The sequence below is a fragment of the Rhodamnia argentea genome, chromosome 10 (assembly GCF_020921035.1).
Source record: "Rhodamnia argentea isolate NSW1041297 chromosome 10, ASM2092103v1, whole genome shotgun sequence".
Classification (NCBI taxonomy): Eukaryota; Viridiplantae; Streptophyta; class Magnoliopsida; order Myrtales; family Myrtaceae; genus Rhodamnia; species Rhodamnia argentea.
Genome location: NC_063159.1, coordinates 17,668,179 through 17,693,485, shown reverse-complemented (window position 1 = coordinate 17,693,485; position 25,307 = coordinate 17,668,179). Strand labels below are relative to the sequence as shown.

Here is a 25,307-nt window from a genome sequence, read left to right as displayed (position 1 = left end):
TAGGGGATTCATGAGGATAATTCTTCTTGATCTAATATACGATCTCCCTCAAATTTTGTAACCTGTCTTCTCGTCTACATTGCATATTGCGCGTCATTCCTAGAAACTTCTACGAGATTAGCCTTGTTAACCGAAGGTACCTTCCCATCAAACTTAATCTGCGAACAATTTAAGGAAAGTTGAGGGTATACTTTGCGGTCGGATGGTGCAAACAAACAAAAAGAAATTGCTTGAACATGGAACCTACACTGTGAAATCATTATTGTGCTTATGCTATCGTGTCTTAAGGTATAAACTAAGTTGATATTGTACGGTGAATTGGAGAACAAATGGAGTAGACTCGGATCCACGAAGAGCACGGAATCGCCCGTCACCGTAAAGAATGTGAGCACCATGCTGAAGCAGAACCTCAATGCGGCCGACCCCGGACCTCCGATTTGGCTCGGCCATGGCAACCCTTCTGCGCGTTTCCATGCTTCCGCACGACCCCGGTCGCCGTGGAAGCCATTGTTGACGCTCTCAAATCGGGCAAGTTCAACTCTTATGCCCCTTCTCTGGGTCTTCTTCAGGCTAGGAGGTTGTGGTCTCTTCTCCTTCGTTTTCTTCCCATCCGTCATATAGCTGTTACTTGCTTAGATCGCTATTTCCATGTCGTCCTTGCATTGTCATCGTTTTATTGTACTCGTCATCTTAATGTTCATCTTTTCGTTGTCTTGAATACTCCATTCATGGGCAATGTACCATCAAGCATCCTGTTCGTGGATGATGAATGTTGCAGTGAAGTGTCTCTGTTTGTTGTTCTTTCTCCAGTATTGATTCCTGCTTTGCAAATTGTGACCACGAGCAATATATACTCTGCTTGTATTTTGGGACTGACATTGTAGGGAGTTCTTTTAGCGTGGGAGGCACTTGATTTTGGCGCGCCAGACTGTGCACCTGGGTTGGTGATTATGTTTTCTGCTTTTATGTTGACCAGGTCCATTGCCGAATACCTTTCGCATGATCTGCCCTACAAGTTATTACCGGATGACGTGCTCGTGACCAGCGGCTGCAAAGGTGCCATCCAAAGTCATGATCACTGTCCTTGCTCGAGCTGGCTCGAACATATTGCTTCGGAGGCCTGGCTTTCTGCGGTAGGAGGCTTGTTTCTGCTTTTAGCCAGCTCGAAGTTCGCCATTACGAGCTTCTTCCCGACAAAAGCTGGAAGTTGTGTCTTGATTCGACCCAAGCCCTCGCGGACGAGAAAACTGCTGCTACTGTTGTGAATCTTGTGATAAATCTGGGCATCCCTTATGGAAATGTATAGAGTCATCAGCATCTGAGAGAGGTGGGACTTGTCACTTGTCGGATCCAGAAAGCCCTCCTCTATGGGATATTGTTGAGGAGACGTAATTCTCAAATCCCGTACTTGTACAGGTTGCAGAGACTGCGAAAAAGCTCGGCATTCTGGTGATAGGTGATGAAGTTTATGGCCATCTCTCTTTTGGCGATGATCCTTTTGTGCCAATGGGCATTTTTGGATCGGTGGTGCCTGTGATTACGCTTGGATCTATCTCGAAGAGATTGTCCGTCCTGGGTTGGCGACTTTGTTGGATAGTGATGAATGATCCTCTGACGATGCTTCAAGAATCTACGGTTCAGACAAGTATTTTCTTTCCTTCTTCTGCAAGCTACTCACAACATGGCATAAACTCGTCTTTTTTTTTGCCTTCTCAGATTTGTGGAGTGCATTAAGAGCAGTCTTGATTTTTCCTCTGAACCTGTTACATTCGTTCATGGTCGTGATGTCTTACATATGGTAGCCTGTCTTTCCTCTTATCTGTAAAGCAAATCACAGAAAAGGAAGCTAAATAAACTGCAGTATAGGACATCCGGAGCTTGTTGCAACTTTATGCCTCAGCACGTCTTTTTGCATACATGATGATCAGGAACTATGCCGCACACTTTGGTATCCTCATGGAATGGCCTTATGGTCGGATAAGAGAATTCGTGTTTGATCTGCTTCATGATCTTTATGCTGTCATCTTGCATCAGGGAGCTATTCCGAAGATCCTTCAGGACACAACAGAGCAATTATTTTCAAGTTCCGGCAGCGTTCTAAAGGAAGCTGCAGAGACATGTTTCAATGAAGTTAATGAGATTCCATGCATCGCTTGTCCACGCAGACCGCAGGGGTCTATGTTTGTAATGGTAAGAAAGCTGTATATTTGAGCTCAAATATTACTTGATCGATCGAGTTTCATAACTAGTGACAATCATCGCAGGTCAAACTAGATGTTTCACTACTGGAAGACAAGAAAGATGATATGGATTTCTGTCTGAAGCTTGCGAAGGAGGAATCTGTCATCGCCCTGCCCGGTATCATACTAGCCAAACTCTGTCCGTTGGCATAAAATTCATTGCGAGAATTCCTGCTCTCTCTGTGAATGCCCTCTATGCTCATTGTTGTGCTTATTTATGTTGAGACGTCTAATTCAGAATACAACTCCCATCTTAAGTCGGCACATTCGAGTTTCGTCCAGATAGATGGAGTGTGCACTATCAGTTAACGCGACGCGCTTCACTAAAAGCTGCTTCGCATCTCAAGTTCCCAAGAACAAACTCAGTAACGAAAATGGCGTTCGGAGCTCGAATTTTGATGGCTCGGTTCCCATGCCGGTTTGAATTCTCTCTGCATACTTGGCCAATGGAGGAGTCCTACCTGGTTTCTTTGCGAATGTCTCGCACACCGCTTCTTATTTGCGTTCATGAATGCATTACTGGGGGTTTGCTGACACATCTGTTCTGTTTCTTGCGGGAACTGTTGTGGGGATGAAAGATTGGCTTAGCATGACTTTTGCCGTCGAGCCACTAACGAAGACGGCCTCGAAAGGATGAAAGCATTCTGGCGCAGACATTCCATGACGCGATAACTTGTGCCGTTCTCTTGTATCGTGAAACTAGCCGTGCTCGTCCGCACGTATCGGATGATCTCAACCGGTGCAACCCTCGTTGCCATGTTGTTAAGTTTCTTGTCAACGGAGAAATGACAATCGGTGTGTGTAATAATGTGTTACGTTCTGCGTGACAATTGAGGCAATAGCCAATCGGGATACATCAGTCATAAATTGATCAATCTTAACAAGTATCGATTAATTTGTTCTAAATTCATATTAAGATCCATCTCAAAGATTCTAGTTAAAAACAGTAAGTACCACCTAAGATCGTGCACTGATTTTTGATCTCTCTCTCTCTATGCCAATGTTTCAAGTCCCCCACTGATCGTACAACCATTGAAAAGACAAAAAAGTTGCAAGAAATGAGGAGGATACGTGTTTTAGAAGCACCTAATAATTTTCGCGGCATCGGATCGGATCATCGGAAAGACGCCGGACATGTGAAATGGGCCCTAAACGACAAGCAAAAAAGAAAAAGAGCATTGTCCGAGAATGTTGACGCTTTTCTTCCCGTTGAAGCTTCAGTGGCCCCAACCATTTCCTCTTTCTTTTCCCTCCTTTCCCACATTCAAAATTTTCCTCGGAAAAGAAAGCGAGAGAGAGAGAGAGAATATGAATCGCTTCCCTTGACCTTTCCTTCCTTTCATCTCTAACGGCTCTTTCAACTCCAAACTCTCCTCCTGTAATAAAAAAAGAACCCAACAAAACCCCTCCCCATCATCAATCTTCCCATCTTCACTTCATAGATTTCGATTCCGTCCTCTCTCTCTCTCTCTCTCTCTCTCTCTCTCTCTCTCTCACTAGAAACTTGCTCTTTGATACCCAGTTCAGGAAGAAAAGAAACCACCCCACATCGGAAGCCATGGACTCCACGCCGCTCTCGCACCGGTCGCGAACCAAGTCCGTCTCGCGCCTCGCCCGGGTTGTGGACTCCAGCATCGAAACCGACGGATCTCTGAACCTGTCCCTCGATTTGGTCCCTTCGTCCCCCAGGAAGATCCCTTCGCCTTCGCCTTCGCCTCTCTCTCTGAGATCCTCCAACAACTCCCTCCCCCTGCGGGAGCTGCTGCTGCTCTCTCCTTCGCCTCACAAGAGATCGAAGACCCGCCTCGCTGATAGGCTCGAGGCGGCCGATGAGCCTGGGGAGGGGCGCGGTGCGGCAGCGGCGCTACGCAAGCGGTGCAAGAGGAGGGAGGGGCAAGCGGGCATCTTGGCGTGCGCCTCCCCCAGGAGCAATCGCCGGTCGCGGAGGCGAGCCGAGGTGGAGGGTAGGGAGGAGCGAGATTTGGGGCTAATCGAGGAGGCCGTGAAGCAGAGGAGGAAGCAAGTCGGGAGGTCGAGGAAGGAGAGGCTTAGCTTGGTGCCTCTCGTGAACACCTCTTCTAGCTTGTCTCTGAGTATGTCACATCTCACTCTGTGCTCAGATTACTAATCTAGGGTTTGCGTTTTTCATTGTTCTTGCTATTCAGCTTAAATTACCCATCTTTATTACTGTCTAACTGCCGAAAATCTCAGGTGTAGAAATTGATGATGGGGACAATGGCAATCTGGACCAAATTGGACAGGCTATTGCTGATTTGATAATGTGGAGAGATGTAGCGAAATCAACACTCTGGTTTGGTCTAGGGTCTCTCTGCTTCTTATCTTCTTGCTTTGCCCAAGGAATCAGCTTCAGGTGTGACGAATTCATTTGTTGTTTGGCTTATATCTACATGGGTTTTGATTGCACGGACAACTGGTGAGGATGATATCTGATTAAATTTCATGATGGCTTATGTCATCAGTATTTTCTCTGCAATTTGCCAACTGGGACTTCTCTTTTTGGGGTTATCTTTCTTCTCCAATTCCATCTGTCAAAGGTATTGTTTCACTCTAGTGTATGCTCAGCTCCTTCATTTGTGTAAATTTGTAAGCTAAGGTACAGCATTGATGCAGGAACAATGTGGAGAAGAGGCGCGATTTCCAGTTAAAAGAAGATGATATCTTGAGAGTGGCTAGATTGATACTTCCTGCCGCTAATCTTGCAATTTCAAAGACGAGAGAGCTTTTCTCTGGGGAGCCGTCAATGACCCTCAAAGTATGTCATGGTGGGCTAGTATTCGTGTTCAACCTCATACGCAGATTGCTCAAGTCATTCATCTTTGATCAACATTTCTGTTTTTCCTGATCAGGTAGCTCCATTTCTCCTCCTAGGAGCTGAATATGGCCATCTTATCACACTTTGGAGGCTATGTGCAATTGGTCAGTGAGAGCAAGTTTATTGTACTAAACCAAAATGAGAACCTGTCTTATATCTCCTCAGGATCAGGATTGCTTGGCAATGAATATTAATGCTTTACGCATTCTTCTTTTTTACTTTGAGCAGGGTTCTTCATCAGCTTCACCACCCCGAAACTATACTCCCGCTACGCAGCTCGGATAAGCCAAAAAGGTACTTACTTTTGTTGAATGCTATGTATGTAGATGTTACTTGCTGGTGCTTTTATACTAACAAATTAAGCATGCCTCGGTTTGTATAGTGGAGTGGTCCAAATGGTGGGTTCTTGAAGCATGGGGTGCTTGCTCCCACAAGAAAATCGTGGCTGCATCAGCAATCATGGCCTTCTGGAATCTGACAACAATAAAAACTCGCTTGCTCACAGGTGAACTTTATAGATGCGAGTCTCTGAAATTTAAGAGGCACTGCAGATTTTTGCAGAACATTTGTTGACGACTTAGTGATTTGTAAATCTCCTCCATTTGCACTGAGACTCACTTGTTATAAGAACATCAATGTCTACTTCACTTGACAGTTTGGTATTGGTCTCTTCACAGCGTTCATATCTGTTGTGATTCTGCGTTATCATCGGCAACATTCGGCAGCAAATCTCGAAGTAGCTGCAGAAGCAGAAAGGGAAGATTTAGCAGAGAAGCAACCTCACAAGGCTCTGGTTGTCGCAGAAAAGGTGTCTGGCGACTAGTGCCAAGGCTGATATTGTGTTGTACTGTCCAGAAGCATTGTAGATCTTGCAATGCAAAAAATAGGCTCTCACCCTTCAATAATCAATCCAATTTGCGTGTAACACTAATATCTTTCCAGTGTAATACGAGGTTTTCTTTGTTAACCACCTCTTTCTTTGTAGCAATGCCATGCACAAACTTTTGACACTCTACGCTGTTGAAATTCCGGGAAGCATGCCCTCTTTCTCTTGCAGGTTAACCATCTAGCTATGATTTGCCAAAGATGGTTTTTTGCAGTTTGAATCAGGGATCTGCTGCCAAGAGCATGGGTTTTCATCTAGTACACAACAAACCCAACTTCTTGGTAATAAGTTCTTGTCTCTGTTTAATCTTTCTGTGTGAACATTCTATCATTTAATCTTTCTTTTGATATTTAAATACATGACTATTGGATTTCTCACTAAGTCCTCTAATTTGTCAATTCTAACAGGAACAAACATTGGTCAAATCCGAATCTAGGGGGTTGCCAGCAAGGAAATGCTTTATTTGAAGAGTTTTAGGGTCTGGGACCTTGGAACGTGTTCAGGGAAATTGCTTTCTGGATCACATGCGCAAGTTCGTTTAGTGGATTGAAAGTGAGGGGGCAACTAAACTCTGCAAATAAAGCATTTCCCTATTGACAGACAACCTCCTATATTCTGATGACCTAGATTAGACAAATTAGAGGACTTAATGAGAATTCAACAGTTATGTATTTAAATGTCAAAAGAAAGATTGGATGATGATGCAATATTCGCATAGAAAGACTAAATATAGATAAGAACTTACCAAGAAGTTGGGTTTGTTGTACTAGATGAAAATCCATGCTCTTGACAGCAGACTCCTGATTCAAACTGCATACTTTCTAAGAATATTAAATATTTTATCTATGCACAGTTTGGACAGTAATCAGTTGTGCACATCAATTATGCACGTGTCTCATTATTGTGCCAATAAATATGATCAAGCAAGATCACAAAATGTCAAACTAAAGAAAAGGGGTCCCTATGTTTACTCTAAGTATATGCAAAGTAGTATTGAAAAAAGATGAATACATATCTACAAAAGAGGAGATATTCTAAGTTGAGATGAGATAAAACTTAAATCGTCTTAATCATGAGTAAGAGATCCATGAGAACTATTCCTCTCACCCTCAATAGAGTCTAGCGCTGAATAATATCCTCGAGATTTCACTATTCATGCTTGCTCAGCTTGACCATAAGATGGATTTGTCGAGTGCTGATCGGTGAATTTATCGAGTGCTGATCATTGTAGAATCATTGGTCGACGGGTATATTACGTGTCAAGTCTTTATTTGCCATTTGAGTTTTTTCTCATGACATGAACGATGAATCGTAAATCTTTTCAATACATCTATCCCGAACCTTTTCTTGAAATCCCAAGGAAAAATCGATTCCTTGGATATTGTCAATTTTATTGGTTTCACTGCACTTTTCAAATTTTAAAAAATTCCAGGAGTTCAGTGGGTGTTTCTCTCGCGAGATTTTCCTTTTCCCCTCTCGCGAGATTTGAGGCTCTCTATCGGCCAATAATATATGGTCACGTGGCACATTGGAAAATGTTCAGCCGGCCCTGCTCTCACCGTATCATAATCTCACCGTCCAAGCGCTTTACCAAAAATTCCACAACTTTAAAAAGCGCAGATCAAAAGCAAACCCCCCCTTGCAAGTCGCTACCCGTTCGAAAACCCTAGAAAACCATTTGTCTCCGATTGCCCCCAACTCTATCCTCCCCATTTCTCCCAGCACCTTCGCTTTCATCGCGGATTCAGATTCCACCAACATGGCCAGCAAGACCTCGTCGGCGAAGAGCACCGGCAGTGCGCCTCCGGTGGTGGAGAAGAGGAAGCCGGTCTTCACGAAGGTCGATCGCCTGCAGCCCGGGACGAACGGCCATACCCTGACGGTGAAGGTGGTCAGCGCCAAGAGCGTGCCGGTCAACGCCAAGGCCAACCGGCCGTCGTCGAATGCCGTGCTCTCTCGCCCGCCTCCCCGCAACACCCGCATCGCCGAGTGCCTCGTCGGGGACGAGACCGGCTGCATCGTCTTCACCGCTCGTAACGAGCAAGGTATAGGTTTTCTTGCTGTATTTGTGGTCTGATCGCGTGACTGTTGCCTTTTCGCGTCCCGTTGGGTGCTCTTGACTCCTCTTTCGTCCGTTGATTTTTGCTTCCGATGATGGCTTACCTTTGGCAACCATTGGAGTCGGATTTTCCCTTTCCCTCGGTGCTTTTGTCCACTTTTGTGTAGAAGTTGTCTTTTCCTAGTATCTTACTGTTCTGGATTTGCGTTTGTGAAGAGTATTAGAACTTAAATGTGTTTAGAGTTCAAAATGAAGAAAAGAAAGATTAGATCGGCAAGAGAATGAAAAGCGACAATGAGATGTGGAATTAGGAATTTTCGTGCTTATAGTACCTATACTTGATAGTTGTCAAAAAGTAGCATTCAGACAAAGGAAAAAAAAAGGTCATCCTAGGAAGACCTGACATTGTAGCTGCAAAATGTTCCTTTGATATCTCCATTTCCGAGCGCCAACGCAGGCCCTTTCGATAATTAAACTACTCCCTGAATTTGAATTACTGTGAATGCTACTCGTTTGGGTTGCCTTAGCTGGATAATTGGACCCTCGGGCTGCCTTAGCTGGATAATTGGACCTGTTGGCCATTCTTTGTTACGCATCAAAGTGTGATCTGGTGAGGGGTGGGGGGCCAGATGCGCTACTTATACATTACCGGGGGGACAAGATGTGTCTCCTCAATCTGCTTAAATATTTTACTTCTGCACCAGTAGTTGTTTGTATGTTTCCAGCACAAGGCTTTAATCACACATGGACACTATCCTATATTGTATTTGGGATGACTTTTAGGTTGAAAATGCTTAACACATGCAATTCGAACAAAGTTTTCTCGCAAACGATTTGAGATTCCATAAGTAACTTAGTGCAAACATAGGGTGTGGTTTGGTGAATGAAAATGAAATACGAACAACCGCGCTGGTCGTAATGAATCAAAGAAGATCCAATCACACCATGAATGTCCTTCGCCCGTTATCTCCTCATCTTCCTATTTATAAGCCACAGTTCACTTCGACGTTTCCAATTTCCCATAGAATCTCTAGGGCTTTCCTAGCCACTATAGTTTTCTTTTTTTATCTTCTTTTAACAACCATCAATTACATCTGTGATGAGCTAAAAATTCCTCATTTTCATTAGAGTAATGTGCTGAGCTATGCTTACAGTCATCAGCTGCTGCTATAGTTATCTTGATTTCAGCAGGAACATTTGAGGCAGTAGTGTATAATTTTCTCTGTTTCCCTGTCAATAGCTACTATATCTTATGAATGTGTTGCTAAGAGGACAACTACACCTGGAAATCCTTTTTTATAAGGATTTTAAACTGACTCCGTTGATTATGTGGATTTTGTGAGTGCCCTTTTGCTTTACTTTTATTGTGATAAACTTCTTTCTTCAGGTGGACTTGTCGAAAAGAATGGAAATGACAACTGAATTCATATATAATGAGGAATGGTTAAATGATTAGGGAATTAGCACGCTCTATTATGCGAGTAGTGCAGCTGATTTTTTGTACCCTATCTGTTAGATCTCTTATTTTTCCTAGATATCTGGGCTGTGTTTTTTTCCCAAATGAAGAAGCCACTATACTGTTATGTTTTCAATTGTGTTCCTTCACTTTCCAATTCATCATTTATTATTTTCTCTTGTTCCTCCGAGATTTGACCTTGCTTCTCCGACTCCGTCTTCTATATTTTCATCGATATCATAATAAGAGATTTCTCTGTGGTCATACTGGTGAATGATGATAGAATTGCTTTGTGTTTTTGCTATTCTCCTATTTCATTATATTTTTCCTTCTTTTTCTCAAATTGATATCTTCATTTAGGTTCATCATATTTGCTCCATATGTGTAAAGCTTACAATGTGTTAATTTGATATATTGCAGTCGATATGATGCAGCCAGGCACCACTGTGATCCTTCGTAATGCGAAAATCGACATGTTTAAGGGGACTATGAGGCTGGCAGTTGACAAATGGGGTCGTGTTGAAGTTACTGAACCTGCCAGTTTCGAAGTTAAGGAGGACAATAATCTGTCTTTGGTCGAGTATGAACTTGTCAATGTTGAAGAGTGATACTGCATCTATGGCCGCGGTGAATATAAGGGGGCATTAGAGGCTAGATTGTTTTTACCTGGCCATCATGAGTTCGTTGGGATTGGTAATGATGAATGTCCTGCACTAAAGGTTTCCTGGATAAAGCTTTTGGGGATCTTGCTATGCTTGGTGTAAAAGATGGAAGTCTGACTGGTTAACTCATTGGATTTCCGGAAAAACAAAAAAGCTACGTGGTTAAATATTGTTCTATGCTGTCATGACGTTGAATTTGGACGAATTAAGTGGTGGTATCAGTTACGTGGAGAGCTGGTCTATGCTTTTTTTATTTTATTTGTTTACTCCTTCAGTGACCGTGTTTATAATATGATACTTTTCTGCACTTCTCTCTTCCAAATCTTGTTGGTCCTTTTAAGATCGATTCATTATCGTGCAAAGTATGTGACAACTACTGATGCGTCCAGTTGAGACGTGGCAAGTCTGATGTACCCTAACTCCTGCCTCTTTTGAAACTCTATACGTGGAACTTTCCCACTAGTCCAGTTTAAAATAGGCTTTGCAGATGCACAAAGACGTGGTGGATTTCGGCCACCACCAGATGAACCTGAATTTCCTTTGGTCTTTTGCATCTTGTTGATGAAGCTGGGATTGGATCGGTGTTGCTTGAAGAGATTGGGGTCAAGAACTCGGGACGGTCCACTTGTGAGATGAGAACCAAAAACACACGAACTATTCCACGGGCAATGAAAGGTTTGATGTGTGACACAATCGACCACTCTAGATTGTGAAGAACATTGGATGTAGAGGGGTAGGAGTAGGGAGAACCTCGGTTATGTCTGAAATTATTGGTTCGATGGCAGAATGCCGCGATTGGTCCGCTTGGGATTACGTCATACTCGACTCAAGCTTCACAATTAATTAGCTAGCTGAGGGCTGAGGCTGTAGATCATCGATTGCTTCACATTGCTGGTCGAAGGAAATTAGGCTCACACGAAATCCAGAAGACGGGAAAACAGCGATGCTGGAAAATCCTAACATAAAGGCACATTGATCCGTGAATGTCTGGTTGTTTTGATATTGCTCTCTTTCCACTGGAAAGAACTTTCTCACTGGGAGAACCGCTTGATGATGAAAGGCAGCACGTGTGCAGAGACGAGTTCGATGAGAAGGCCTACAGTTCACGCAATCAACTGAAATTGAGAAACATGGTCTACTAGCGGGCTGGAGCTGAGCTTAGGCCTTTTCGCCCCAGACCCGTTCTCAAACTGAAACTTCTTCTTCACTTTACGTAGAAATTCCTGATCGTGGGCAGACCGGGCCCAGCCATTTGCTCTATAAGCGCAAATGACGGCCAGAACCGTCATGTCCGAACGTTCGACCAAGGCGATGTCATTGGCAATTTGTACACAGCACAGGTGTTGGTAAGAGAGGAGGCAGCAATCACAATTCACAGTTTTCTCGTCCTTGGTTAACTTGGGTCTCGTTCATCATCAAAGGAAACTTGGGACGACGAAAAGACCGTCACTGGGACAAGCTGCTTGCTATCAAGATGAACATTCAATACTCTCTAAGAGCATCAATTGTTGCAAACAACTCGTATAGTTCTTCCATACGCAATGCAATAAAAAGTGCCCAAGAGGAAAAAAAAAACGAACTTTGAAAACATCAACACAAGGAACACACATCCTCTCTTTCATAATTTAGCTTAACGTCCTACTCTGCAATCCATGTCCAGAGCTCTCTGCTTGATCGCTCGCGGACCGATCGCTCTCAAGGCTCGTACACCTCCTGGCTCTCTTGGTACCCCTGCTTCTTGTAGTACTCTTCCATGGTATCAAACTCGTTCGAGTTCAAACTGTTGTTATCGTAGTTGGCATAACTCCCAGTTGCTGCCTTTTCTGGCTCATACCCATTGAGATAACCGTTCTCGCTCTTCCCGTTGTAGTAGTACTTGCCATTCTCCAAGTACCTGGTGTCACTCATCCCTTGCTTCTCGGTCCCATAGCCCTTGCTGTTGGAGCTGCCGGGGTAACCATTTGTGTTGTGATTCTCGGACTGGCCAGTGGTGCTGTACGTGCTCGTGAAGGCGTTGGTGTTGTAGTTGTTGGCGTATCCGTTGGTTTCTCTCGAGTTGGCACTATTCTCGTCGTAGTTGGCATAATTCCCGGTAGCTGCCTTTTCTGGCTTATGCCCGTTGAGGTAACTGTTCTCGCTCTTCCCGTCGTAGTAGTACTTGCCATTCTCCAAGTACCTGGTGTCACTCATCCCTTGCTTCTCGGTCCCATAGCCATTGCTGTTGGAGCTGCCGGGGTAACCATTTGCGTTGTAGTTCTCGGACTGGCCAGTGGTGCTGTACGTGCTCGTGAAGGCGTTGGTGTTGTAGTTGTTGGCGTATCCGTTGGTTTCCCTGGTGTTTGCGTAGCCATTGTTGTTGTTGTTGTTATTTGTGTAGCCCGTCTGGAAGCTTTCGCCGCTGAGCTCTTCCCGCACGAATTGGTCCTCAAAGTTGTCCTCCTTATCGGTTGTGGCAGTGGCTGGAGTGGCGGTGGTTTTCTTTTCATTGACATCGGTGGTGGTGGTGGTGGTGGTCACAGGAGTGTACGTCTCTCTAGCCGGCGGGAGCATGTCGGAGTCGTGGCCATACAGGCCGTAACCGTACTCCTTCTCAACATAAGCCGGGGCAGGGCCAGGCGCGAGGCTATACTCCGGAGCAGCCACGGGGATCTCGATGCGGGACGGCTTCTTCTCTCTGACGTCATCTCCGGGCGCTACGTTGGTGGAATGAGTGACCTTGCTGAAGAATTTGCTCTCTCTAGCTTGGACCTGGGAATGAGCGAGCACCAGCACAACGAACAGAACAGAGAGGCGTCTCGCCGAGGCCGCCATTGCGGGGGCAACAGATCAAGAAACAGATCCAAAAAAAAAAAGAAGAAAGCCGAAAGTTTGATCTTGAGCTGGTGTTCACCATGCTCCTCTGCTCAGTCCTCTTTTATAGAAGCCCCTTTGCTTGGAAATTGGCCGAGGAATGATGCGGGGATTGAGGGAGACGAAAGGTGGTTGTGGGGCAGACAAATCATGTCACGTACCGCACGCTCCATGTGCATTTCTTGAGAGTCCCCATTGCCCAGCAGGGGAGACACCCACGCTTAATTAAAGGGGCACAACATGGGAGTCACAGTCAAAAGAGCTCCAAATTTCTTTCTTTCTTTCTTTTCTTTTTTCCTGGTTATTAAAGGAAGACGCCTCCTCCTCCTCTGTCTTCTCTTGCTGAAGGTCGCTCGATTGGCATGGAGTCCTTTGGAGGGTCCTACTGCTTCTTCCCCACCGTCGTAGTAGTTAAGTTTGTTGGGCATTTATGAGGAGAAGGCGGGGAAAAGAGGAAAGATGGAGGTAAAGAAGAAAGAAAAGAGAGAGAGATGATTCTGTCGGATCAAAAAGGTTAAAGTCCCTGTAATCATGGGCTTGGTGGGAAGCTTCTCATCACAGAAGAACCCTATGTCTGTATAGTGTATTGTACACCAGCGAGACCAGATCTGTATTCACTAGTGGGAAAAGCAAAAGCAGGGTTCTGTGACAAGTGAGTTGTGGAAGATGAGAGTTATAAAAGGTGAAAGTTGGTCTTGATTGTTGACGCTCTCTGAAGCAAAAGCCAAAGCAAGACTAATCCAATCCTGGCCATCTCGGTTTGGAAGCGCCATGATTGGAGGGAAAAAGGCGGGCATATTAGTCAAAGAAGAAAGATGGGGCCCGGTGCAAAGTGCCCCATGATTTCAAAGCTGTTGACTCTGGGTTTATTGTGCTTAATTTGTCAATTGAAACAGCAACTTTGACTTTAGATGGGAGGGTTGATGGGCCTCAACTCAGCGCAGAGGCAGTGCGCTTTGATCAAAGGATGGGGCCCGTCCCCGCCGCTGACCTTGCGTTTTGATTAAACCCGGCTTCGACTCAGACCCGATTCACGGGCGAGCCCGGATCGGCTCGGTACTGTTTTGTGGCATGAACAGGCCCGGCGGTTGAAACCTCTTCGGCCTAAAACCTACAGCACGGATTTGATCCGAGAAATTGTTAAAAGTTGATTCATGGAATAGATCAAGTATGGGACATTGGGACCAGCCCAAACCCGTCGGCTGAGCCGAAATGCATCGCCCGAGTGCATGGGTATTATTAACGGGCCTGTAATCACGTCTGCTTACGATTTTGGGGGTATGGGGCTGTTCAAGGGCCCATTCCAAAGGGCCCAGTACCAGGAAGTTTACCAACAACTTGTGAAGGCATCTCTGAGGATCATTCTGATCGTTTTAAATTACAGACCATCAGTATTTATTTGTGTATTTTGACAAATGACCAAGACCAAGTTGTACTTGAAACAGCAAAGTCTATCGCATACCAAGAACGCCTTTTCTTTTTTCGGTCAAACAAAAACACCTCCTCTCCCCGGTGCACGGGAGTCGGATTCACATGCACCGTTAAATGAGCCGAGTCGAGCCTCCACATGGGGGAGTCACATGTGATCTTCTGGGTGCATCCAATGATGGCTCTCGAGCCCCGAATCATTAGTTGCCACGTCGGATCTTCGGCCCAAACGCTTGCCAAGAGACGTTGTCTCATGGGGTATTGAGCATGCAGATCGATACCATTCAAACAATTAAATCACGTAGACACACCGCAGGTTCACATGAGCAATGATATGTGAAGGTCCACGTGATCTATAAGTAATGCCATATTTCTCGGTGAGAGCAATATATTGTGCTGAATCTTAGTATGTAACCCTTGATTCAGTAGAGTCACTCGAAATGACACTTATCTTGCTCCGAGGGAAAGCATGATCGGACCTCGCGCACGATCACATCCTCCTTATTACAGCAAAGGAGACCAAGGGCAAAGAAACCCTAGCCGGATTTATCAATTTAGGAAGGAGTTGTCAAGACAAAGTTTTCTGGTACGTCATGTAACATAGCCAAGCTATCGGGGTTATGAGCCGATTTGATCTCTTGATTCACTCTATTGATTCCTAATCACAGGGGGAACTCTTTCGACTAACACCCTCAGAAACATGTATTCGACATATCTAGTTTGACTTTGCATGGTGTCGCTTGGTACAGACATTTCGCAGCAGCAAAATGTCTGTGCTGATATGTTAGTCATCGTTCATTTCAAGTGAAGCCTGTTCTGTATATTATTCACCGTCAGCTTGATGTAATCCCTCGTACTGGTACACATAATCAATCCAAGAACTTGTGATTTTAGATAGCTATATTTTTCCAACAAGACACGACTTGTAAGAAGCTCATAGCACGACGAGAATTGTTGATTGCAATTAGCTAAATAACAGTTTGGCCAAGTCATCAAGAATTACAAGCTTTGTAAGCCTGAATTATTCGGTGAACGACTTCTTGAGAAGCAAACAGTGTAAAATGCAAATTAGATAAACCACATGGTCATGAGATCAGTCTCACATCCAAACAACCATCACAAAAAGAGCCGGGGAAAGGACGAGGACGTGTTACTTGGAAATAGTTTCATCTTCGGCAACCGATCGAGCTACAAATGAGCAAGGAAAAGGTTGGAAGAAAAAAAAGGTGACTCGCCGATTAGATTATTGCATCTAATGCAGGAAATGTCGTCGAATTTTAGGGTTTTCGATGTCTCGAAAGCGCCATGGGGGTACAACCTCTGCAACCGAAGGATGTCCTTTAGGGTTTTCTCAAGCACAAGAAGGAGGGACTTTGGGTACTCCTTGGCGTTGAAGTTCTCCCAGGACACTGTCAGTGGAAGGAGGCTTCAGACCGAGAGGCAGCGGCAGCCACGGCTTTGATAAAACATCTCCGATAGCTGCGTCTATCGTCTCCTTTGAGTGCTCATCGAACGCATAAGCCTATATACCAATTTACAAGATTCATCAGTCATGCAATTGCAAAGTCCATGCATAATATTGAAGAACAAAAGCTTAAAACTGATTGTGGAAATCGGCTAGGGACTTACTTTCATAGGCTGTATCTTATTTTCATTACGTGGAGAGAATCTATATACACATTGAAGTTCGCTACTAGCCTTCTAGACAATACTATGTGAATGCAAACTGACAGTACCCCATCAAAAACCAAAGCTAAAAAGATCGAGAGCAAAGCTCCACAATAAGCAACAGTAAAGAAAAACTAGTACTGACCCGATGAAAATCGAAGGGAGGATGAGAGGCTGATGGTCCAGGCGGCAAGCCATAGCCCCGATTATTTTTGTTATTACTGTTGTTATTTCTATCGACTTTGTACATGGCGTGGGATGGAATGCCCGGCACCGGTGGAGCTCCGAATCTCTGCGAAAGAAAATTTCGACTACAATAAGTGACCGTCCTACATAAGCCAAACATTTGTTCCCTCCATGACCAAACTTTGGGTACATGCCAATCATGCTAGTACGTCGCCTTTTTCACGGACGATGCTAAGCAACGAAAGAAGAGAAAGAAAAATAACAAGTGTAAGGACTGAGCAGTCACCGTCGTTGGCAGGGTTGGTTGGGCAAAGCACGGCATTCCTGGCGTTGGCGGATTTGGCACCTGCACGACCACCACGAAGAGAATAAGCCACTTCATGTATACGAGGACAAGAAGAAGACAAAGTTTGACGTCGTTTGGATGGGGTTAATTTGAGAGTAACTTAAAACTATTTGTTAGATGAAATACTGGAGATTGCTGACATGACCCAGTTCAAATTGAGCTAGCTATTAATGACTCTCATTCATGTCCAAGCACGTTCGAAATCGACCCGGTTTGAAACTTTTATGTTGGTATTCGGATGATGTTTAGCCAACCCGAATTCAAGTATCAGGCAATGTGGAACGCGGCGCTGGTTACGCAACTCTCGAACGGTTTACTATAGCTCGGAGCATCATTAATTCAAGATATGCGGAAGGAACGGGATACTTCTACGAAAGTGGAATCAGCTCGAGTCTTACCGGTTGGTGGCCGCTGTGCGGATGCCAAAATGGCGTATCAGAGGGAGCAGCGCCGTGCGGTGGGGCAGCCCAGGCGGACGGCGGCAGCGGGGAAGGCGAGTGCTTGGGCCACACGTGCATGAGGGACTGGTCAGCGGAAGGGTGGCCCCACACGTGGAGGGGTCGGAAGTGGGGGTGCATGGGGGTCACGGGTGGGAATCCGAGGGTGGGCGGTGGTGCTAGCCAAGGACTCGCTGTGGCGGTGGCGGTGGCGTGGCTCACCATCATCATCGTGTCCGGCCTCATCTTGTGGCCTCCATTGCCGTACATGTGTCGCCTCTGACTCCAGCTCGCTGCCTCCGCCTCACGAGCCAGCATGTGCTTTCTGTGCGACCTATACTTCTGTTAAACATAGAAATTCAGCAAATAACTTTCGTGGCTGACTTATGCAGCTGCTTAAAACCTCTGTTAAAAAGAGAGAAATTGTGCATACTCTTTTAGAATGTTTATACGGATTCAAACGTAAATTAGGACAGAGAGTGTCTCTTGAACAACTTCCTTAGGCAAGGTACAAGAATAATCTGATGACCTGCGCAGCTAAAAGTATACCTCTCTCTCCCTCTCTTAACTGTTTTCTAACTGTTCTTCTTATCTGACATGTCTGTCTACGAGAAAAGACGCAGAGGCTCGGGCTCAACTTTCTCATGGATTTGGAATGAAACCTCCTTCTCCAAAAAACCCTATTTTCACGAAAACAGAAGAAGCAATGCATCGTTTTGCTCTCGCATCATCACAGACGCGAACACAAACACCTGAACATCATCATGTACCATACATATGAACAGAAGCTGATCAATTATTGAAGGATTAGAGAGAGACAAGTACTTGGAGGTGGCTAGCGATGTTGTGGCGAGTGAGACAATCGATGCCCATGAGCTCCAGGATTCTTGAAGGCACTGCCTTGTCCACTCCAAGCTGCTCCACGGCTTGTACAAACCTCCTGTGCAACTCTGGCGTCCAATCCACCTACACATATGTCACACAAATTCAAGATGTTACATTCGAGTAAGCCAAACGAGTAAAAAACAAAAAGAAATGAATGAAACCCTAGATTTCGCTCACTTCCCGAAACTTGTTAGATCGTTCCAAAATGCATATGATTTACTTGAGACTTTGAAGAGAGGATTAGCCTTTTGGAACAGATGAGCTGCTGTTTGCAGGTTTCTTGGCTCTTTCTTTTTAAGCTAAGAAGCGCTGGGACTTGCAGATCTTTGCTCGAGAAAGCTCCAAAGGTTCACGTGAATGCCGTCCATCTACTTCATGAAGTATAAATGCATACCGACTTCTAGACCTATTTAAGATTACTCATAAAGGCAAGACAGAAAGAAAGAAATGCAGAAAATACATCCATCATCATCTAATTACCTTCACTTTTCGCTTCCCTTGAGCATGAGCGTTGTTACTCTTGGATGATTGAGCTGATGATCTTTTTCCCTTGTTGTCAGTCTCTTTACTGTTATTAAGGAATGGATTGACCACCGCAGACTCATCCCTCTTGCTCACAATCTCTTCCCCTCGGCTCCCGCCAGAGATGTTATCCAGCTCCGAAGCCTTGTCCTCATCAGCTTCTCTCTTGGAGCCATTGTCGTCGGCCTCGGCCTTCTCGACCGATATCGACGAGCACCCCGTCCCCGACTCCTCGCCGCAGCTGGCGGAGAACTCGGCGAGCAGCTCCGGGTCCATCTCCAGGTCCGGCAACACGTCCCCATCGTGGATCCCCACGAAGAGGTCGTCGAAGTCGATGCTGTCGAGCAGACTCCCGTCGGAGAAGTCGGGGAAGCCGCCGCTGCAGCTGCCGATGCCGGCCAAGCTCTCCATCTCTCCTTGGTTGTTGCTGCGGCCATCGTTCGCGTTCCTCAGAGGCGACACGGCAAGCATCAATCCCAAACTCAAGGACTCCTCTCGAGGCAAACAAACAGAAAGTGCGCAAGCTCAACCTAGACACGTAAAAAAAAAAAAAAAGATACGAGCCCTATATAGTCGGTGCAATCGCGTTTTAGTGCATGAAAGTGTGTATGCAAGCAAATTTTTCAGCAGAGAGAAGATGTTTTTGAGCCTCTGAGGGTGTTGCAAGGGAAAAGGAGAGGGACAATGAATGAGAGTGTGGAGGTCGGACCTCCTTTTGATGATGTTTATTTATTATTAGCATTAATATTTTTAAATGTTATTAACATTGCTGCTTCATTTATTTTATTCTATTTTTTGGTTAAAGTTTGAAGTGTGAAAAATGATTGTGGAGAGATTCCATCTCCACCACTTGTGCGTTTGAGATTTCTGAGCGATTTTTGTTTCTATGTTTTTGTTTTTGTCCGTGCTTGCAGTTGGATATGACTAGCATTTTCTGTCTTGTCTTTTTTAGGGTTTGTGGTTGCTCTTTTTTTCAGGGTTTTGAAAATCTGATGGAGTGGGAATTGAGCTTCATTTAATATTCCTTTCATCTCACGTCCGCAGAGAGAGAGAGAGAGAGAGAGAGAGAGAGAGAGGGTCAAGTTGATGTCAGTGAGTAGAATTGGAATTGGACTGATGTCAGCTCGTCCATGGTTGTACAGTGCACACGATAGGGATGTGCCCTAGTGGATGATTTAACGCAAGCTCTCGCTAAATTGAGTGATATAATCTCTTCTCTATATGTATTTATTGGCTCATAATTGAAAATATATTACGCGAAAACTAAGAAATGTTCAGTACACGTGTATAGACAGCTGCTAGCCTAACAATTTAGTGATATCGCGAGTTATTTCCGACCATACAATCTTTCAATCAATAAATGTTTCATATAAAACACACGATGATGGTGCGTGGATTTACGATTGAGATAATATCGTCATTGACGATGGTGAGTGCCATTTGGGCCCGTGGGCCCGGAACCGGCCCGTTGACCGGGCCCACGGTTCCGAACCGTAAAAAAAAAAAAAAAAATGGTGGGCCCGGGCGGAGAGCCGTTGGGCTCTCGCCCGGCCCCCCCTCCCCCCCCGCGGCCGCCCGCTTTTGGCCGTTGCTTTTCTTTTTTTTAAAAAAAAAATAATAAAAATAAAAAATGATTCTTGCCTATAAATACATATGCTTCCCCTTTCATTTTTGTCACAAATTCTCCGAACAATCTCTCGAATTCTCTCGAAATCCTCTCAAATCGTTCAAATTCTCCCAATTCTCTCAATCCCGATCAATTCTCTCAAAAAATGGCAAGTGGAAGCGAAATGCGACAAGGGCAAGATGGCTATGGGAGATTCGACTATCCCTTTCATGAATACGATCCTCGTGAGTATGCAAGTTGGGAAGACGACGACGATAATATCAACTATGTCCCGATTCCGAACGTCGAGCACATCCCAACACAAGAAAGTCTTCATCCTCCCACCGGTGTCGAAGAAACATCAACGGCAAATGAGCCGGAACGGAAGGGCCGAGATAATACATCGGACTTGTAGCTACACTTCGACAAGGTACGTGATGAAGTCGAAGGTAAGTATAATGTAAAATGTAAATATTGTTCGCAAACTTATAAATTCACGAAAGGAGACGGTTACGGAACATTCCGTCGGCATTTGACGAAAAAACATCCAACGCAAGCGGGGATCGACAATACGCAACAACAAATTTCCGGGTACGCCACTTCTAAGCCTCATCCTTTATTTCGTTTCACCTGAAGCACTTTATAAACAAACATTAGGTGAATATGTTGCCCTTGATCATGCTCCGTTTAATACTTGGTGAAAATTTTAATATGAAATATTTGATAAATACTGCGTTGGTTCCATAGCGCCAACTATTCCAAAAAATACTCTTAAACGGGAAGTTTTTCATCTTTATAAAAAAGGAAAAAAATCTTTAGCAAAATTTTTTGCGGAATTCAATGGACGTGTGCATATAGGTAGCGATATTTGGAGTGATCCTTGGCAAATTCATTCTTATATGGGTGTCACGTGTCATTGGATAGATGACAATTGGATGATTCAAAAAAGACTTATTGCATTCCGAGTTTTTGATGAAAGCCATTCGGCTCATAATATTTATAGAATAATTAGGCAAGTTTTAGAAGAATATAATTTAATAAATAAAGTATTTTCAATTGGTTTTGATAATGCCGCCGCAAATACCGCTTCTATTCCCGAATTAGAAAATATTTGCAAACCCACTTTTGGCGGACAATTTTTTCACATTAGATGTGCTTGTCATGTTTTAAATTTATGTGTACAAAATGGTTTACGAACTCTTGACACTTCTCTCGCCCCAATAAAAAGTGCAATTAAATTTTTATGGAGTCGTCCCCAATGTATGAAATCATGGGGAAAATTTTGTAAACAAAATGGGAGAAGGCCAAGAAGATTTCCAAAAGATATTCGACTCGTTGGAATTCTACGTACGAGTTGCTTCGGCAAACTTTTGAATATAAAGATTTATTATGTATGTTTATTTCACAAAATATTCCCGAAATTACTTTACTTCCTCAACATTGGGACGTTTGCAAGAAAATTTTAGATATTTTGAAAATTTTTAATGATGCTACTAAGACTTTATCTGGTATTTATTATCCTACAACGCATTTATTTTTAATAGAGTGTGTTAATATTAGTAGTGTTTTTAGTGAATATGAAAAAGATACCGAATTAGGTCAAACTATTTTAGTAATGCGAGAAAAATGGTTGCATTATTATTTGCAAATTCCTCTTGTCTATTTAGTTGGTATTGTTTTTGATCCACGTATTAAATTAGACGGTTTACAAGATTATTTGAATGTGTATTATCATGATTGTTTACATTTGGATGATTCAATAGATATTTTAAATATATTAGGACATGTTAAAGAATCTATAGTAGCATTATATGGAGAATTTTGTAGTAGATATGGTTTAAGTGATTACGGATCTTTACAATCTACTGCCTCACGTAGCGAAGGTGGTAGTTCACTTAGTAGAGGGTATAATATGCTTAAGAGTAGGCAAAAAAAAACAAAAAGGGGCAACAGGTAATATTTCTGAATTAGAAAAATATTTAACCACTCAATTTGAGTTTCGTGATGCAGAACATAGTACAGATTTCGAAATCCCGAAGTGGTGGAAGAGTCACCAAATCGAGTATCCAGTTCTCGCCCTCATCGCTCGTCAAATATTAGCAACCCCTTCTTCAACGGTTACAGTTGAACAAGCATTTAGTTCTGGAGGATTAATTTTGGACTCTCGCCGTTCAAGATTAAGCCCGGACTCTGTGGAAGCTCAAGCTTGTGTCGGCGATTGGACGAGGGCGAAATATCGACACCAAGAGTTAGATCGTGAACACGAATTTTTTAGCGATGATGTTGGAGATACCACCGCCACGGGTACCACAACGGGTAGCGACGATTGACGATGAGGTAAGTTGGGGTTCTCAAAGGTAAAAAGAACTACATGGGCTTTGATTCTTCTATCCCCAAGAAGATATGTAGGTCGCTTAATGATAATTCATTAAGTTCAAGCCCATTCCTTCTTTTTTTTTTTTTCCCATATTTTATTACAATGTACAATTTAATTGTATTTTATAATTTATAATTTATTATATTTATTTTATTATTTATTATTTTAAAAATTATTATTAAAAATGAATCGGAATGAACCGGAACCGGAACCGGCCCGGGAACCGGCCCGGAACCGCCATTTTTCACGGCCGGTTCCTGAACCGGAACCGGCGGTTCCACCGAACCGGCCGCGTCTAATTGACAGTACTATCAATAAAGCATTTTTCATGTGTATATTCATATATTTATCGACTCATAAAGTTATTGCTATAATTTTTTTTTTTTTTTTGCTTAAAGAAAAATGGATATTGAAAAGTTAGGGCGTGTGAGCTTCTCGTCTATGCGATTTAACTAGTGAAGGTCATTACTTTGTTAATAAATGCATTGCATGTAGCTTGTTTATCCTATGAACTCTTATGTCTCGATTTTTCCAAGAAGAAACATCGCACTTTCTACGAACTATGTGATGAGATTCTTCGCTATTAAGATCACATGTTGCTTTTGTCATGAGCTAATTCTACATTGGATACAACTATTTGGGTAATTTGCTATTTTAAAAAAATATTGATTACGCCTAATATGGTGACCGACAATACGTGGGACAAACCTCGTGGATGATACCCTTCTATGAAGTGTACGAGCATGTCATGTGCTATGGTTTTAATGAATCCCAGTTTCAAGGACTGAGAACCGAACTGGATCTCGGGCAATGTAATCATTGAATTGGTTGCAATTTTTTTTTTTTTTGTGATTTGTTATTATAATTTTTCTCATTAATGACATATTCATCGGACCACCTCTCTTTAATTGCAACGTGTTGTCTCGAAACCTGAAAACCATCCTAAACATCTTAAATTTAGGTTTAGGGTTACATAAAAAAAAATTTTAAAAATTATTCAATTCAGTTGGTCGGGTTCTCCTTAGAACCGAGAACCATACTGACCGTAACCGATTCCAATTTTATGAAACTAGGAATCGGATCCGACCGGCCGATTCGGTCCAGTCTAAGCGGTTCCCGATTCAATCAATTCACTATACTCAGCGCAAGCTTAAGCTTATCACAGTACAACCATTAATTTGTGCTTTGGCTTCTGTGAGGAATGATGTCACTAAGGGCCAAGTTTGGGACTTGAGATTGCAATTTTCTTTTCGATTTCCACAAATCTTACTGATCTCCATGTAGCTATAGATTATATGAAGCACACCAGATGAACCTCTAAGCTCCATTTTGCTGTTTCTGTTCAATGCATATATATATCCATATGTCCGGATGAGCAAACATCCACATCAAATATCAGCTGGGCATACTATGGGAAAACATCAGACCCATAAGATTTTTCGTCAGTGCCGGTGTCATTAATGCCTTCAGCAGCGACTCTTATCCATCCTCTCCAATAAATGAAGTCCATCTAAGGTGTGAGTACAACGGCCGCTGGATGTTGGAAAAGTCCACCCTGTTAAAATACTATCGGATAACGAAAAAGTTACCAAAAAAAATCCTTAATATATTACATTTGTGACAATTCAATTTTAAACTGTTTAATTGTGTCATTGACTCTTAAATCTTTTCATAATTTATCAATTGAGTATATCCTTCCAATTGTGGCAAACAAGCATTAACATATACGCCGATCGTCCAACGTGGTACGACGACCCAACGTGATACGGCGAGCACCGATGGGGATATTTTTAGTAATATTTATTAATTGTTTAAAATTTTAAAATCTTTTTTTTCTTTTATTCCTTTTCTTTTCTTTACTTCTTTTTTTTTTAACTAAGGGCCGGCGCATGCCCTTAGTTAAAAAAAAGAAAAAAATTTAATAAAAAAATTTAAAATATATACACCGGCGATGACCGGCTAAGTAAGATGGCCACTGTACACATCAACTATTTATGGACAAAATTGGCTGAGCGGACTCTATTGACAAAAAAAATGTATAGAACTCAATTGCCACAATTAAATTATTTAGAACTGAATTGGCACAAGTGCACAGTTAACTAGAGGTCGTGCGCCTTGCGTAAATTTCCACATCACTTCTTAGAAAGTTTCATTTGTATGATGCAACCCATAACACAATAAAACCCATCATCGTGTAGACGCGCACATACATTCATTACTTTTATGTCAAGATCACTCCATCTTATAACCCTTGCCAATATCATGAAGTGGCGTACTCCCGTTTCCGTTGGAAAAATTATCAAAAAATTCATAAATCTATTACAATTGTGCCAATTTAATTCTTAACATTTTGTAGTTGTGACAATTCAATCCTTTCGACCAATTTTAGTTGGCCGATATTGACGTGGGTGCTGATCGGCACATATGTGGACGCCAATGTTAAAGTGAATAATTTTTTAATAGTATTCAATGTTTTTTGAATTTTTCTTTTCTTTTTTTTCTTTTTGTTTCCTTCTCTTCCTTCCTCGTGCTGATCATCGAGCTAAAGCTAGCGAGGGCGAGGTCGGCCTCGCCCGGGCTAAGCCTTGCCATCGTCAATGGGCGAGGCCGACGTTGCCATGGCCGGGCGAGCTCAAGCGACAATGGCGACCGAGCTCGCCTAGCAACGGTGGCGAGCTCAATGTAGAGACATGGAGAGGATGAAACCAAAATCAGCGTGAACTTGAGGCAAAGAGAGGAAGGGTTTTGGAAGAAATCAAAATCCTCCATGGCGAGGTCTTGGCCTCACATAGCGACAGTGAGGCTTGGCCTCACCGGATCCGGGCGAGCTCGCCTAGTGACTATGGCAAGGCTCGCCCTAGGCGAC

General features: G+C 43.4%; 4 protein-coding genes and 1 pseudogene across 5 annotated transcripts; 3 read left to right on the top strand and 2 right to left on the bottom strand.

Annotated features, from left to right (window-relative positions):
* Nucleotides 1-202: 202 nt before the first annotated feature.
* On the top strand, nucleotides 203-2,912 carry LOC115729857 (annotated as a pseudogene).
* Nucleotides 2,913-3,534: 622 nt separating this feature from the next.
* On the top strand, nucleotides 3,535-6,099 carry LOC115729860 (reticulon-like protein B17). Of its 2 annotated transcripts, none has more exons than XM_030660487.2 (8): nucleotides 3,535-4,333; nucleotides 4,452-4,611; nucleotides 4,721-4,795; nucleotides 4,872-5,013; nucleotides 5,108-5,177; nucleotides 5,302-5,367; nucleotides 5,456-5,593; nucleotides 5,751-6,099. In XM_030660487.2, the coding sequence occupies exons 1-8, from the start codon at nucleotides 3,799-3,801 to the stop codon at nucleotides 5,894-5,896; spliced, it is 1,332 nt and encodes a 443-aa protein (XP_030516347.1). In that variant the 5' UTR covers nucleotides 3,535-3,798; the 3' UTR covers nucleotides 5,897-6,099. The 2 variants fall into 2 exon arrangements, with proteins under 2 accessions (XP_030516347.1, XP_030516348.1); XM_030660488.2 differs by having other exon boundaries at nucleotides 3,539-4,333; nucleotides 5,456-5,578.
* Nucleotides 6,100-7,593: 1,494 nt separating this feature from the next.
* Nucleotides 7,594-10,443, top strand: LOC115729855 (uncharacterized protein At4g28440-like). Its single transcript, XM_030660481.2, has 2 exons — nucleotides 7,594-8,004; nucleotides 9,895-10,443. The coding sequence occupies exons 1-2, from the start codon at nucleotides 7,719-7,721 to the stop codon at nucleotides 10,080-10,082; spliced, it is 474 nt and encodes a 157-aa protein (XP_030516341.1). The 5' UTR covers nucleotides 7,594-7,718; the 3' UTR covers nucleotides 10,083-10,443.
* A 1,198-nt stretch (nucleotides 10,444-11,641) lies between these two features.
* LOC115729856 (protein E6) lies at nucleotides 11,642-13,026 on the bottom strand. Its single transcript, XM_048271082.1, has one exon. It carries the CDS (start codon nucleotides 12,945-12,947, stop codon nucleotides 11,832-11,834), a length of 1,116 nt encoding a protein of 371 aa, XP_048127039.1. The 5' UTR covers nucleotides 12,948-13,026; the 3' UTR covers nucleotides 11,642-11,831.
* A 2,380-nt stretch (nucleotides 13,027-15,406) lies between these two features.
* On the bottom strand, nucleotides 15,407-19,189 carry LOC115729859 (transcription activator GLK1-like). The gene is made up of 6 exons (XM_030660486.2): nucleotides 18,417-19,189; nucleotides 17,877-18,017; nucleotides 17,013-17,393; nucleotides 16,555-16,614; nucleotides 16,228-16,374; nucleotides 15,407-15,936 (listed from the first exon to the last, which is right to left on the bottom strand). The coding sequence occupies exons 1-6, from the start codon at nucleotides 18,927-18,929 to the stop codon at nucleotides 15,766-15,768; spliced, it is 1,413 nt and encodes a 470-aa protein (XP_030516346.1). The 5' UTR covers nucleotides 18,930-19,189; the 3' UTR covers nucleotides 15,407-15,765.
* Nucleotides 19,190-25,307: the final 6,118 nt, after the last annotated feature.

Bases quoted from the DNA above. Each gene is read 5' to 3' on its own strand.
- LOC115729855 (XM_030660481.2), top strand. From the start codon at position 7,719: ATGGCCAGCAAGACCTCGTCGGCGAAGAGCACCGGCAGTGCGCCTCCG. The intron at 8,005-9,894 runs GTATAGGTTTTC...GATATATTGCAG, and splicing joins CACCGCTCGTAACGAGCAAG to TCGATATGATGCAGCCAGGC.
- LOC115729856 (XM_048271082.1), bottom strand. From the start codon at position 12,947: ATGGCGGCCTCGGCGAGACGCCTCTCTGTTCTGTTCGTTGTGCTGGTG.
- LOC115729860 (XM_030660487.2), top strand. From the start codon at position 3,799: ATGGACTCCACGCCGCTCTCGCACCGGTCGCGAACCAAGTCCGTCTCG. The intron at 4,612-4,720 runs GTGTGACGAATT...TTATGTCATCAG, and splicing joins GCCCAAGGAATCAGCTTCAG to TATTTTCTCTGCAATTTGCC. The intron at 5,014-5,107 runs GTATGTCATGGT...TTTCCTGATCAG, and splicing joins AGCCGTCAATGACCCTCAAA to GTAGCTCCATTTCTCCTCCT.
- LOC115729859 (XM_030660486.2), bottom strand. From the start codon at position 18,929: ATGCTTGCCGTGTCGCCTCTGAGGAACGCGAACGATGGCCGCAGCAAC. The intron at 16,375-16,554 runs GTGACTGCTCAG...TTTCTTTCGCAG, and splicing joins AACCAACCCTGCCAACGACG to AGATTCGGAGCTCCACCGGT. The intron at 15,937-16,227 runs GTCAGTACTAGT...ATTGGTATATAG, and splicing joins CTCCCTTCGATTTTCATCGG to GCTTATGCGTTCGATGAGCA.